At 41.7% G+C, this 13,442-nt stretch overlaps 2 protein-coding genes across 5 annotated transcripts in view; one reads left to right on the top strand and one right to left on the bottom strand.

Moving 5' to 3' along the window:
• LOC123758443 (cellular tumor antigen p53) overlaps positions 1-2,234 on the top strand; it is a 48,670-nt gene extending 46,436 nt beyond the window's left edge. For 3 of the 4 annotated variants that reach the window (XM_069322727.1, XM_069322725.1, XM_045742867.2), the window contains one exon: positions 711-2,234. The gene's annotated coding sequence lies outside the window, so the exon portion shown is untranslated. Of the gene's footprint in view, positions 1-708 lie in introns of all 4 variants that reach the window. The other variant, XM_069322726.1, reaches the window with a different exon arrangement.
• A 1,372-nt stretch (positions 2,235-3,606) lies between these two features.
• LOC123758445 (E3 ubiquitin-protein ligase Mdm2) overlaps positions 3,607-13,442 on the bottom strand; it is a 53,431-nt gene continuing 43,595 nt past the window's right edge. The window contains exons 9-11 of the mRNA XM_069323071.1: positions 13,134-13,195; positions 12,030-12,221; positions 3,607-5,022 (exon numbers count right to left, since the gene is read on the bottom strand). Coding sequence (XP_069179172.1) covers positions 4,126-5,022; positions 12,030-12,221; positions 13,134-13,195 — 1,151 coding nt within the window. The 3' untranslated portion in view covers positions 3,607-4,125. The remainder of the gene's footprint in view (positions 5,023-12,029; positions 12,222-13,133; positions 13,196-13,442) is intronic.

Here is a 13,442-nt window from a genome sequence, read left to right as displayed (position 1 = left end):
ATACTGGTTCAGTAACGGGTTTGTTGATATGTGGAATCAATTACTGTGTAACATAATAGAACTAGGATTCCTTGATTGTGTTTTAAGCATAGGTTACACATATGAAAGATTGGGGTGGATATCAATAGGAGCTGCCTCATAGGGCCAATAGGTCTTCTGAAGTTACCTTCATTCTTTTGTTCATTGAAGCGCTCAAATCTTTCCAGTTTGGTTAGTAACCCAAGGGGTTCAGTGTAACAAACTTATTAAGTAAAACACTAACAAGAATGTAGGCAGAGAATTAGGTAGTCAATTAATCGGACAGTTTTTTCCCTCTTGTTTCTTACATGCCCCTGTTATTACGGGAAGTGTTTACCCCATTACTCGACTCATTCTTCTTGCAAGAGAGAATAAAAGTTCTCATCGGGTTAAAATTAGGCAAGAGAATAATGTAATAACCTTAAATATCTTGCTAGAAATGAGGCACATAACCCTCAAATTACATGTTTATTTACATGCAGCTCTATTGCTACTTTATTCGAGGGCGGCGTGAAAAGCACGTCGCCAACGTGACTGTGTTCGTGTGCATACGTTTAATTCCTATCTCCGATCCAAATTATGTAAGTCACTATAATATAGGAAAATGGTTAACAGGGATGTAGGAAGATGCTTTATTGTAATAGTTTAGGTAAATATGTAAACCTAAGATTTTTCTTTCTTTCTCCCCAGAGATTGAACATCACTGCTGCAGAGTTGTGTACTGCTTTTTAGTGACCTTGGCAGGTCCTTGTCAAAAGATGGTGCCAAGCCAAGAAAACTCTATAACACTACAAGTGGCCTTGATAGTAATGCTATGTTTAAAAACTGGGTGATGTACATTACATTTTAAGGATAAAACTGAACAAATTTTGACTCTGGGTTAGAGTATGGTAAGCCCACATCACATTACCAAGACACTTTTCTTCCAATATGATGGTCATTCTTTAATATTTTGCTGGGTGCAGCTCTGTGCAGATTAAATATAATTTAACAAATTGATCTTTTGTTGAACTTACAATTTTATCTAATTTATATAAGTATTTTGTTTACATTGGCAGTAGTATCAAGTAATACTATATACTAAATTAAGTTTTTAAATTTAGTTTTGAAGTAGCTGACACCCTGCACTTGTTTATGGTTTAAAGAAGAATCTGTCTTATAATATTTAAGGGAATGTGCTTTGCTCGTGTACTGCTGAGTCTTATGAGTGGAAGATGCACCCATTAGAGAGTAAAGCACAAGTTTATATTTTTACATAAAATAATGTTTTTTGTTATGGTTGGCTCCTTGTTCTTGGTATTGAATATGTATTCTTGTACCGTTGTCCTCTAAGGTAACTTTTGTTTGGTCTTCACATTAGTGCTTTAGTTGGTGGCATGATTAACTAGCACATTTCAATTCTATTAAAAGTAAACTCCTGTAAATCCTCGTTTCATTTTTTCTGCATGGTCTTAATTTGGCATTAATAAGCCAGGTATGTTTTGAACAGTAAGTTTTAAAAATTAGGTTTTACAAATACTGTGCCTACATATCAAGGATAATTAGTAACTACACAGGATACATATTTTAAGTATATTAGGGCACATGATAATTACAGCTCTTTAGTGATTGATGTATGCAAGGATATTAGAGAAACATGCACGAGCAGCAGCTTTGAGGGCACATTTTGCTCCTAAAAAAACGTGCATAAATTTTACATGGGTCACCCAATTTGATAACTTTTCATACATGCAAAAAATGTTCTCAGATCTCTGGTCCCCAGTGTTTCAGTGGTGTCTGCTCTATTATAATCCAAGAAAACTTACATTGTTATTAATGAAAGAGATTTCTGCCGACATAATCAGTTGGTTCAATGCTCATGTTGGTGTACTACAAGAATCTTGTATAGTGAAACATGCTAAAAAGTCAAAGATTTTTATTTTTTTGTTAAAATAAAGTTGCATTATCATTTAATGAAATGGATGGTGATTGTTATTTTCACCTTGTAGGGTGTTCCTTTCAATTTATAGGGTGTCCTGCACTTAATTCTCACATTCCGCATGACATGTATATGACAAACATTTCTTTCAATTGCCCACTTTTTTTTTAATTCTTTAGGCCACCCTACTTCATCTCTACATTGAATGTAGATAATTAAAATAGAAAAACAAACAAATATTTTGTTCATTAAATTTAAATTCAATGTGATTAATTACATATTAAAATGAATCAATTAATTAGTATTTTTATGACCAAACGAAAATTGTCATTAACTTGATGGTTACCTTTGATAATCGTGTGATGCAAGTTTCTCAGACTAAATACTTTAATTTACATGACGGTGCTTCATGCAAGTTTGTATGCTGCCGGTGGCTTCTTCTATGCAAATGTTCATTCGTTATCATGGTTGACTGTACTGTCATGGCTTCAGATTGATTTGATTTTGATGGAAAGTTTAGAACAGTATTTCTCATTTTTTTAGCAGATATAACAGTGGATTGATCCCCATCCATATTTGTGTAGCCTTCAATGATTAATGTCCCACTGATTTTTTGTTGTATTGGCATCCTGAATGATATATAAATTTTTCTTAATGTTATGTACCACAAACTGCTGGACCTTCAGGCAAAGATTTAAATGTCCCACAGCTACACGGGGTTCACATTCAGCTTCCTCAGGGCTCTAGTAAATATACACCATTTAAAAAAAAAAAAAATTGTGGGCAATATTCCTGGGTATGAAAGCCTCTGTACCGAGTGAGCAACCAAGGCTGATGCACAGAGCACGAGCTCACAGCACTGCTGTTCAGCTTGTGACTACAGCATCGCCTAAAAATATACAAATATATATGTACTGAAACTGTTATTATTTAGCAATGATAGTATTACAGGAGACGCCTGACTGATAAAAATGACCAGGATTCTGATAATAGCAGGAATGTGGTGATAATTAGCTGTGTGTTGTATGGTGGGAGGAATAATCTTGGTGAGGGAGGGAGGTGGCATTGTCTGCTGACTGTATGGCAACATGTTATTGTCTGGACTCGCCATACCAGCTTAATTGTTCACTATGGTGAACACAAATGTAGATACTGTACTTGTATATAACGTGTGTAGTGTAATAGCAGCAAAAGGAGTATGTTGGGAGGAGCCATTTTGGTGAAGGAGGGCTGGCTGACTGTGGCAACCTCTTATTTTCTGAACTCACCATACTGTACTAACTTAGTGGTTTGTTATGGTGAACAAAACATGCAGATACTTCTATATAAGGTGTGTATATAGTGTAATAACAGCAAAGCTATTTGTTTACTGTTTTATGAACATAAATGAATCACTAATATGTACACCATACTTTTGAGTATAGCAATGGTTCACATATTTTATTATATAAATATATATAATTTATATAATGATGACTATTCAATGACTTGAATAATATTACTGCAAAAAAAAAAATTAGGTAATATCTTTGTGGCAACTCCCGCCTGACAGCTTCCGACGCTTGCTCTGTCAATGCCTCAATTTTGCCAGACTTCCTTGACCTGTTGGGGCCAAAATATGTCACCTATGATGCTTTTATTTATTCCTGTGGTCAGGCAACACAAATGAACACTTTTACAAGACAATTTTATTTGTTATTTCTTGTGCACAGCGGTGTTGGCGGCTATTAAGCAAACACGTGCGCTGTTATAACACATGTCCATTCATGGCAAAATACAAGCAAGATATTACATGGTGTCGGCAAGAGAGAGTTTTTTTAGTGAATGTCTATGGTAGATCATTATTTTATAAATTAGATATTTATCTAATATCAAAATGATTTATCCATTGTTAAACACATGTTAAGTATGCAGAATAACCAAGTGAAAAATAAAAGGCAAACAGCTTGGTGCTTTTGACTCAATTGAGTCATTCCAATTCATCTCTGAAAACTAGAGTTTTCAGAGCTTTATTGCTCAGAGCAACAACTGAATTGCTCTGAACAACTCAATTGTTGCTCAGAACAACTTTATTGCTCTGAACAACTCAATTGAGTTAAAAGTGCAAAGCTTTTTACCTTTCATTTTTCACTGTTATTCTGCATAAATTAGACATTTTGCATTCATTGATAAAGTCTACAATGCCAATATCATACTAAAATATGTTTACAAACCATATGAATCTTTCGATGACATTCTGGACATGGTAAGCCACTATTCAGAAGATGTTGAGCACACCGATAACACGTTACCTGGTGACTAAGCCGGCCATGTATTATTGATGCGTTTTTAGGACACATGTTACACACCGAGCATAGAAGGGAACCCCATCTTGAAGATTGAGGTAAGTCAATGACTGACTTATTCCTTGAGTCTCTGATCACTTTTTTCTTAAGCACTTCCTGGAAAGTCTGAGAGGCCAAAAAGCATTTGCCATCTGCAGAATTGAGCCATCTAATTCCACCTTTCGACGTCAAAAACTTGAAAAACCGTTTTGTTTCTTCAGTCGCTTTCGCAGTTTTCTTTGTAAATGACATTTTCAAATCTTTGGTATTCATCAACTCCTCAGATTGATCACTGGAGGCCTGTGACGAAGTGCAAGCACTCTCCTTTGTCGTTATCCTACAATGAGGCAATTTTTCTGAATGAGATGCAAAAGATTTATCCTTGAAATTTGTTGAAGGGAAATCAGACAAATAACAAGCAGGATTTAAATCTTGGGAGCCTTCTTGTTTTAACTCCTGACTAAGATCAGTCAAATTTCCCTGCGAGGAGAAAATATCAGAATCTTGTGATCCACAGCGATTCAGAGAATAACTTGTTGAGGGCGCGTTGTCTGTCAACACATCTGAACACAAGGGGTCTCTTGTGTTAGGAGTTTGCTTATCTTGTTTGATGAGAGGATGTACTTTAGAATTTATTTGGCAAGGCCTGAAAATATCCACTTGAGATATATCAACATTGGTCTTAGACTTTTTCTTATTCTTTGGTCTTGGTTTTCTTCTCTTGTGTTTCTTCGATCGTTCTGGTAACCAGTTTTTCCTTAGCTGTAATATGGGAAAAAAAAAAAAAGTTCCTTAAATGGTTCTAAAAACATTATAAGTGTTTATCTATATCACCTGTAATTTAAGCATCATTAATTCTGAGGCAACTGAAGATGGTCTTGAAAAGTACAATGAAGATAAGCTTATACAAATTTTGAATACAAAGGAAATATTGTAGTTATCTAAAGAAGACATTAAGCTGGGAAGAATAATTAGTACTGTAGTTGTCATGGATGAGCAAAAGGTCCCAAATATGAGTAAAAGACAATATCAATATGAAGTGTCTTAACTCAACTCGATATGGGTCAATGACACAAGTGTGATCACGAAACATGCCAGAAATCTCTACACACCCAAGATGATTTAATAATTACAAAGGGTGTAATGACTAAAGGAAGTGTAATGAGCACTGGTATAGGGAACAAAGACTACTGGGTTATCTTGAGATGATTTCGGGGCTTTAGTGTCCCCACGGCCCGGTCCTCAGTCAGGCCTCCACCCCCAGGAAGCAGCCCGTGACAGCTGACTAACATCCAGGTACCTATTTTACTGCTAGGTAACAGGGGCATAGGGTGAAAAACTCTGCCCATTGTTTCTCGCCGGCGCCTGGGATCGAACACAGGACCACAGGATCACAAGTCCAGCGTGCTGTCCGCTCGGCTGACCGGTCCCCCAGTACCCAGTGGGTAGTTACTACCACAGACATTACAACGAGTATTTGACCTCTAGTAAGTAGTGGAGTCATACGTTGTGACACGAAGTTGTGACATTTAAGAAAATAGAAAATTACAGTTAAACTCTGTATGTCATATTCAGACACCTAAGGAAAGAGACTAGTATAAAAAATCAATCATTTCTAAAACATTGGTCACCCCTCCATAAATAGCTGGATTCCAAATAAAGTCATAACCTATGCATTCCAAACCTTCACTTTTAATGGAGAGAGATTCATTTAGTTCCCCAAAATATTTTTTCTTATGAAATGGTAGATCTTTGTGCATAAGTATCAAACTAAACAACTTTATCTATCTTTATATCGGCCTGGGTGATGGTAAAAAAGTATTGATGAGCATCACACTATAATGGCTGCCATGACCCCCAGATGATGTGTTGTACATGTATGAGTAAGAAATGTGTATATTGAAACAAGACAAAGAAAAATATACAATAGTACCTATTCATGCACAAAATCACATCCAAACAATGAAAATTGTTGGGAAAATAAATAAAATTAATCACGATCATACATTAAAACTTTTAAGAATCTCTTGTGATTCTGATCGTTTTGCAGCAAAAGGGTTAAAGGCAATTAAAAGTAACTTCTGCACATTTAAGAATTCCTATAATTTCAAAAAGATACTTCACAATAAAACATTTGGGGCCTCCAGGGACACTCATACACAACTTGAGTGCAGTAGTGTGCTCAAGATATTAACCAAGAATTACAGGTAATTATCAAAAGAAGGCACAAAGCCGAGGAAATAAATTAACCAAAGACCGAGGTTCAATATAAAACTTTACAAAGTAAAGTTGGTAATCAGCAGAAAGAAACCTGATTTAATGAGAATGAAACAAGACACCATTGTGTAGATTTAGTTAACACAAACATGTCTCCAAGAGGAGGGAAATATGTCAGACCAGAGGTTCTTAACCTTACACATCAACATACTGACCAATTTGTCCCATACGGTCAAAATCACCACCACCAGTCCTATTAATTAGATGCCATTAAGACTTCAAAACCAGCGTTGAATGTAATGAAATGCTATTTTCTGGGTGAGGCCCGGATGCTCTCCGGAGCTATCAGGCTGATATTTTTTATATTAATCTGGGGGCATCAGTCAATTGGAGTTCAGCCTAAAGGGAACCACAAGCCAGAACCTGGACCCTCCCTCAGAGAGGCAGAGAGAGCAATGGCCTATGGATACCCCCATGTATTTGGAGGCTTTCCATGTCCGCCATCAACCAGGGTTGGCACCCAGAAAGGTAAGCATAACAAAATAGACCTCACATTGTAAGAAAATCACAACTGAAGACCGAACAGAGAGGCAGATTCCTCCCCCCCCCCACTTAAAAACAAGCCAATGCCCCACTCCGCTGCTTGTCTGTATAGCCCTCCCCTTCCCGGGAGGGTTAGGGGAAAGCCCCGGAAACCCCTGTGCCAGTTACTCAACAACCCGGAGGCTGAGCATCAAAAGAACAAATCCACAAGGGCCGTGACAAGGATTCGAACCTGCGTCTGAGAGCATCCCAGACGCTGCCTTAATTGACTGAGCTACGACATGGTATAAGAATTGCAACCAGAAATTCTACTGAATTTACTTGGATCCTGCAGCCTCTCCGAGACACAAACCAGGATTTTACACAATTCCCCCCTGCACTCGAGCTATGTCAATAGGCTGTTCTACCTCTTCGCCCTTACTTCATTACACACAGAAATCACATTAGCATGATGCATCAAACGAACAAATCCACAAGGGTTGTGACAAGGATTCGAACCTACGTCTGAGAGCATCCCAGACGTTGCCTTAATCGACTGAGCTACGACATGGTATAAGAGTTGCAACCGAGCATCAAAACCCACGCAAAAAAAAAAGAAAAAAAAAAGAAAAAAAAAAAAAAAAAAACACCACCACCAACAACACCGACCAGAGGGAAGGAGGGTGCCAGGGAGCCTCCGGGGCTCACCCAGAAAATATCATTTTATTACATTCAACACTGGTTTTCTGAGGGGAACCCCTTTGGCTCCCTGGAGCTACCTAACCAAAGATAAATAAAGAGAGACTTACCCAGGAGGCGGCTGCCACTTGCTCCTCAACCAGAAGTTGAGACAACTGGGTGCAACCTGCAACCCAAAGCCACACACAACGACTTGAATCAGGAACGTTGACGTGATACAGAGCCTCCAGGACCCTGTTTGTCCTCTAGGACTAGCTTTATGACCCTTCAGGTCCTCAAGCTAGACCGAGGACAACTCGAGAAGGGAAAAGAAGCGCAAGACCAAAGCCAAATGCCTACAGATGCACAAATCCTTAGCCACCAAAGATACTGAAAGGATGGGAACATGCACGTGCAACTGCACAAGGCCAACATCCCGAGGAAGCACAGGGGTGAACAAGCACGCATTAAGGTGCTCAAACTCGCCCCCAGGTAAACCTCCAGAATGATAGAAGTTTCTTGCCACTGAAGCGCGAGGGTCCGACAAAACCCATGCCACCCCCGCCAACGAAAAGAATGGGTAGTCTGCCAGCCAGGAAGACTCTGGAACCTACAAACGGACCCAATACGAGTAAGAAGAACCAAACTCAAACGAGGACGGATCCATCACAGAGGCAGAATCCGGGTCTCGCAGGAGGTACGCAGCAATCGCCTCTCGAACCTCCCTAAGGGAGAGACAAGAGGCAGAAAACCTCCGGAAAGGAGCCAAGGAACCCAAGGGAACCCGGATCTGAACCTGGTTAGGAGCCGACCCCAAATCATATTCATACAGGAAAGGGGGGTAAGAAAATCCCTTCCCTTGCAACAACAAGCCCATGAAGTGGGTACCAAAACCTAAGCGGGTTCAAAGGAGACCCAAGCTCCGCAGGTCAACTCCTCAGCCCAGGATCCTCCAAACCAGGACCCGGAGCAGCTCCATACCCTCTACCCCTGAAAAAAGGCAGAGTCCAGGGGAAAGGCAAAATAGAAGGGGGCCTGCGGGTGGGACTCAGAAGCCATGGCAGGAGGGACCAGCTTGAATGCCTCCGTCCCCAACCCTGAATGGGGCAGCCCTTGAAGCTGCCAGTCTCATTACCAACTAAACCCTGCCCCGACTCTGAAACCCCCAGATGTTTGGGAGCTGAGAGCAAGGATGGGGGGAGAAGGATGAACAACATGGGAAGGACTAGGGAGTGCGGACGGAACCAAAGTCGAAGTAACTAATGCACCCCAAGTCTGGGTCCCTATAACCAAAACAGGGCAGCCTTGGGACATCCGGGTAGGCAACCAACCCAGCGCGTTGCAGCAACCTAAACCTAGCATGCAACGCAGATGCTGCCTGTACCCAAATACAAATGTAATCAGAATGAGTAAATTGGAGGACAAACAGAGAGCACGACTTGCAAGGCTCTGGATCAAAGGTGTTGTTGACCCAACAGGTAGCATAACGGAGGCAAAAACAGTGACTGCCACCCTGAGACAAGGACATACAGCAACCCTCAAACTCACACGAGGTGAGGTGGAACTCAGACGATGCATCCTTAGGTCTTATGAGCCCCAATGAGGATTTCCAGGACCTGTAGGCTGACTGCTACGGGAAGTCCAGGCAAAGTACAACAAAACCGGCTGGGCCCAAACTAACTAGGGGATCTGCTAAAGCTGAACCCCTGTGAAGTGTACTACCATGGGGACCTAGAGGAGGGACACCCAAACAACAGAAGCAGACCAATAGCCAAACCAGGCAGACCCCCCCCCTCTCCCAGGCAAGGAAAACAAACATAAAAGAAACCCCCCACAAAAGTACATGTCCCCAGAGGAACACAAACTGGCCGCCACGTTGGTAGGTGAGCTGAGCTGTACCTTGCCTCCACCCCAGTCCAAGCCAGGAAAAACAACCAAGTACCAGTAAATGACACCCCTTCCTACCCAAGGCCAAACAAAGGCTACAAAAACCCCAGCTGGCCCCAAGGGCAGTGTAAAAGTCGAGCTGCAAAGACCCCTACGGAAGTGGTCCCTGAAAGTTCTATGGAAGGGAACCCTAGAACACCAAGGGTGGTAAAAGTTCTCTTTCTTAAGCATCCTGTAAGTGCAGCATGCAGCCCTCGGTACTCTCAAAGTTCTCCTGGCCACTGTGCCACACACACAGCAAAACACACCACTAAAGTACATAACCGCCTATGAATCTGGTTGATACCTGGTTGATGGGGTTCTGGGAGTTCTTCTACTCCCCAAGCCCGGCCCGAGGCCAGGCTTGACTTGTGAGAGTTTGGTCCACCAGGCTGTTGCTTGGAGCGGCCCGCAGGCCCACATACCCACCACAGCCCGGTTGGTCCGGCACTCCTTGGAGGAATAAATCTAGTTTCCTCTTGAAATCTGAGGCCAGAGTCAACGTCTGCCCCGGACAACATCAGCCAACGAACTTGAGTTGTTGGGTAGCCGACGCGGGGGGTCTGAGGCTCCCCACTTTCCCCCTCCCAAGGAGGGGAGGGCTGTGCGGACAAGCGGCGGAGTATGGCATTTGCATGCTTTTAAGTAGGGGGGGTTCTGCCTCTCTGTTCGGTCTTCGGTTACAATTTTCTTACTATGTGGGGTCTGTTTTGTTATGCCCACCTTTCTGGGTGCCAACCCCGGTCAATGGCAGACATGGAATGCCTCCAAATACATGGGGGGGGTTTCCATAGGCCATTGCTCCCTTTGCCTCTCTGAGGGGGACCAGGTTCTGGCTCGTGGTCCCTGGTAGGCTGAACTCTGACTGATGCCCCAGACTAATATAACAAATGTCAGCCTAATAGCTCCAGGGAGCCAAAGGGGCTCCCGAGAAGAAATGTCAATAACTAGGTTTAACTGTACATATGGAATGGTAGCAAAACAGCTGAAAGAAAATCATAAGGATTTTATCAAAATTTATTTTTAAAATTGTTCAGCGATTGAATCCCATAAACCCAGCTAAAAACCCAGTTTTAGAGGATCAATAACAGCAAATCTGGTAAAGTCAAGGTAAGCATAAATTCAGCGGTGAACATATTTAGCAGCTAAGTAGGAATGCCATTCAGATCACACCCAGACACTTAGTAGTGTAGAATAGATTCATTTTATTCAAGCCATTTGGTCACCACTTGGTCCGGGAGACATCTCCCGTCACGCAGGGTGCAGTTGCGCCTCCACAGATCTCCAGTATCATCTTTTGATACTGGTAATGGCTCAAAAGGGCCACCACTTACGGGCTATTCATGCCCGTGCCACCTCTTGGGTGGCTTAATCTTCATCAATCAATCAGATTCTTCAGTTCTACTCATCCACGGGAGACATTTCCCGTCACGCAGGGTGCAGTCGCACCTCCACAGATCTCCAGTATCATCTATTGATACTGGAAATGGCTCAAAAGGGCCACCACTTATGGGCTATTCATGCCCAAGCCACCTTTTGGGTGGCTAAATCTTCTCTCTCTCTCTACTCATCACACCATTTGGTCCGGGAGACATCTCCCGTCACGCAGGGTGCAGTCGCACCTCCACAGATCTCCAGTATCATCTATTGATACTGGTGATGGGTCAAAAGGGCCACCACTTACGGGCAATTCATGCCCATGCCACCTTTTGGATGGCTTAATCGTCATCTTGGACACATTCATAGGAGACATCTCCCGTCACGCAGAGTGCACTTGCACCTCCACAGATCTCCAGTATCAGCTCTTGATACTGGAGATGGCTCAAAAGGGCCACCACTTACGGGGTATTCATGCCCGTGCCACCTTTTGGGTGGCTTCATCTTCATTTTAACACATTCACACGGGAGACATCTCCCGTCACGCAGGGTGCAGTCGCACCTCCACAGATCTGTAGTATCATCTATTGATACTGGTGATGGCTCAAAAGGGCCACCTCTTACGGGCTATTCATGCCCGAGCCACCTTTTGGGTGGCTTCATCTTCATCTTCTGTTTAAAACACGGGAGACATCTCCCGTCACGCTGGGTGCAGTCGCACCTCCACAGATCTCCAGTATCATCTATTGATACTGGTGATGGCTCAAAAGGGCCACCACTTACGGGCTATTCATGCCCGTGCCACCTTTTGGGTGGCTTCATCTTCATCTTAACACATTCACAAGGGAGACATCTCCCATCATGCAGGGTGCATTCGCACCTCCACAGATCTCCAGTATCAGCTCTTGATACTGGGAATGGCTTAATTTTCTTGCCACCTGGAGAGGTTAGATGCAGGTAGCAAAGCCTAACAGCATATCTTGGGAGGCACCAGGAATTCGTCAATGCTAACATAGGTTCATCATCAACACCAGAGGGCCGCTACTCACCTGCCAGCATTTACTGCAGTATCGTACAAATGGCTTGTTTTTCTCACTACAGCTGAGACAGTACCAACTCTCGGCCACTAGCTCCGGGTCGTCCGTCTCACTCGACTCGTCTGTATCGTTATCATCATCTGGCCAGAAGTCTCGCTCAGACTCGCACAGAGCGTGGAGAGCCAACACTGCAACGCCAGCATTCTGAGAGAAAATTTGCCAATCATTAATAGGGCCTATTTACAACACATATACAGTATACATATATGCAGTATAATGTATGTTGAATATACAGTATAGTATATAATTATAAGGTATTTACAGAAGATCTTCCAGATTCTCTCTGAATATCTTTTAGTATTTTTATTCAATAACCCAATTTTTGTATTTATTGTATTATGATTTAATCTAATTTATAAAACTGATTGGAATTTTCAAATCAAATGAAAAAAGCTTTCTCAGGTTGTTGTCCAGCAACATCAGCAACCTTACTAATACAACATTGCTGTATTAAAAAGAAAGTGATCTTTACAAGTACAGTACTGTATTTGCCAGTGCATTACACCCACTTTTTAAATTTTTAAATGTATCACAGAATTGCCCTGCATCTAATGCAGCCATATTACAGTTGGGAGACCGAGCGCCGTAGGCTAGGGAGCCAGACGAGCATACTGGGTAAGTTCGCTAGTTACAAAAATTGCTGCTAATAATAAAATATTGAAAACAAGCCAAATTATCAGTCTGTAATGACAAGTTTATGGAAAATTGCTTACAATACGCTTGCAGTTATGAAGGAAGCTCATATAATCTCGCTTACCTCCTTACCAGACGAAGGGACTTCCCCCAGAAAAGGCACTGTTATAACATCAAATTTAAACTAGATGTTGTAGTATACACAAAAGACCATGGTAATAGGGCAGCTGCTTCGTATTTTGGTCCACCACCACCCAAGAAAATAGTAAAGACTTTGAGGAAATTTTTCCCTACAAAAATTACTTTAAAATATCTTTCAATAAATGTACGATAAAACATACTAAAAATTTTTTTTCCATAAAACATCCTTGTAAAATAGGGATGTTTCTTGCATGCCTGCAACTACGGTAATATTCTACAAACCTCAATAACGGAGTCGTCATCAGCTTCATTGTCCTCCACGCACGCATCACTCTCCACATAGTCTGTGTTAAAACACAATGCTGTCAAGGAAAATAGGGTTTACACAAGTACTAAAACTATTCACAACTACATATATACACACATACATACATTACAGTATACAAAAACCATCAAGTTAAATGAAACACTACTTTCTACATAGCACTTTTTTAGATCCTCAGAGATTACAGCACTGGCACCAGAGGGCCACATACCATGACCCCCATGATCCTGAGACATGATCTTGGCATACCAGATGGCAGAATTATT

Source organism: Procambarus clarkii, chromosome 11 (assembly GCF_040958095.1).
Source record: "Procambarus clarkii isolate CNS0578487 chromosome 11, FALCON_Pclarkii_2.0, whole genome shotgun sequence".
Taxonomy (NCBI): Eukaryota; Metazoa; Arthropoda; class Malacostraca; order Decapoda; family Cambaridae; genus Procambarus; species Procambarus clarkii.
Note: the sequence above shows the minus strand (reverse complement) of the source record. Positions and strands in the feature narration are given on the sequence as shown.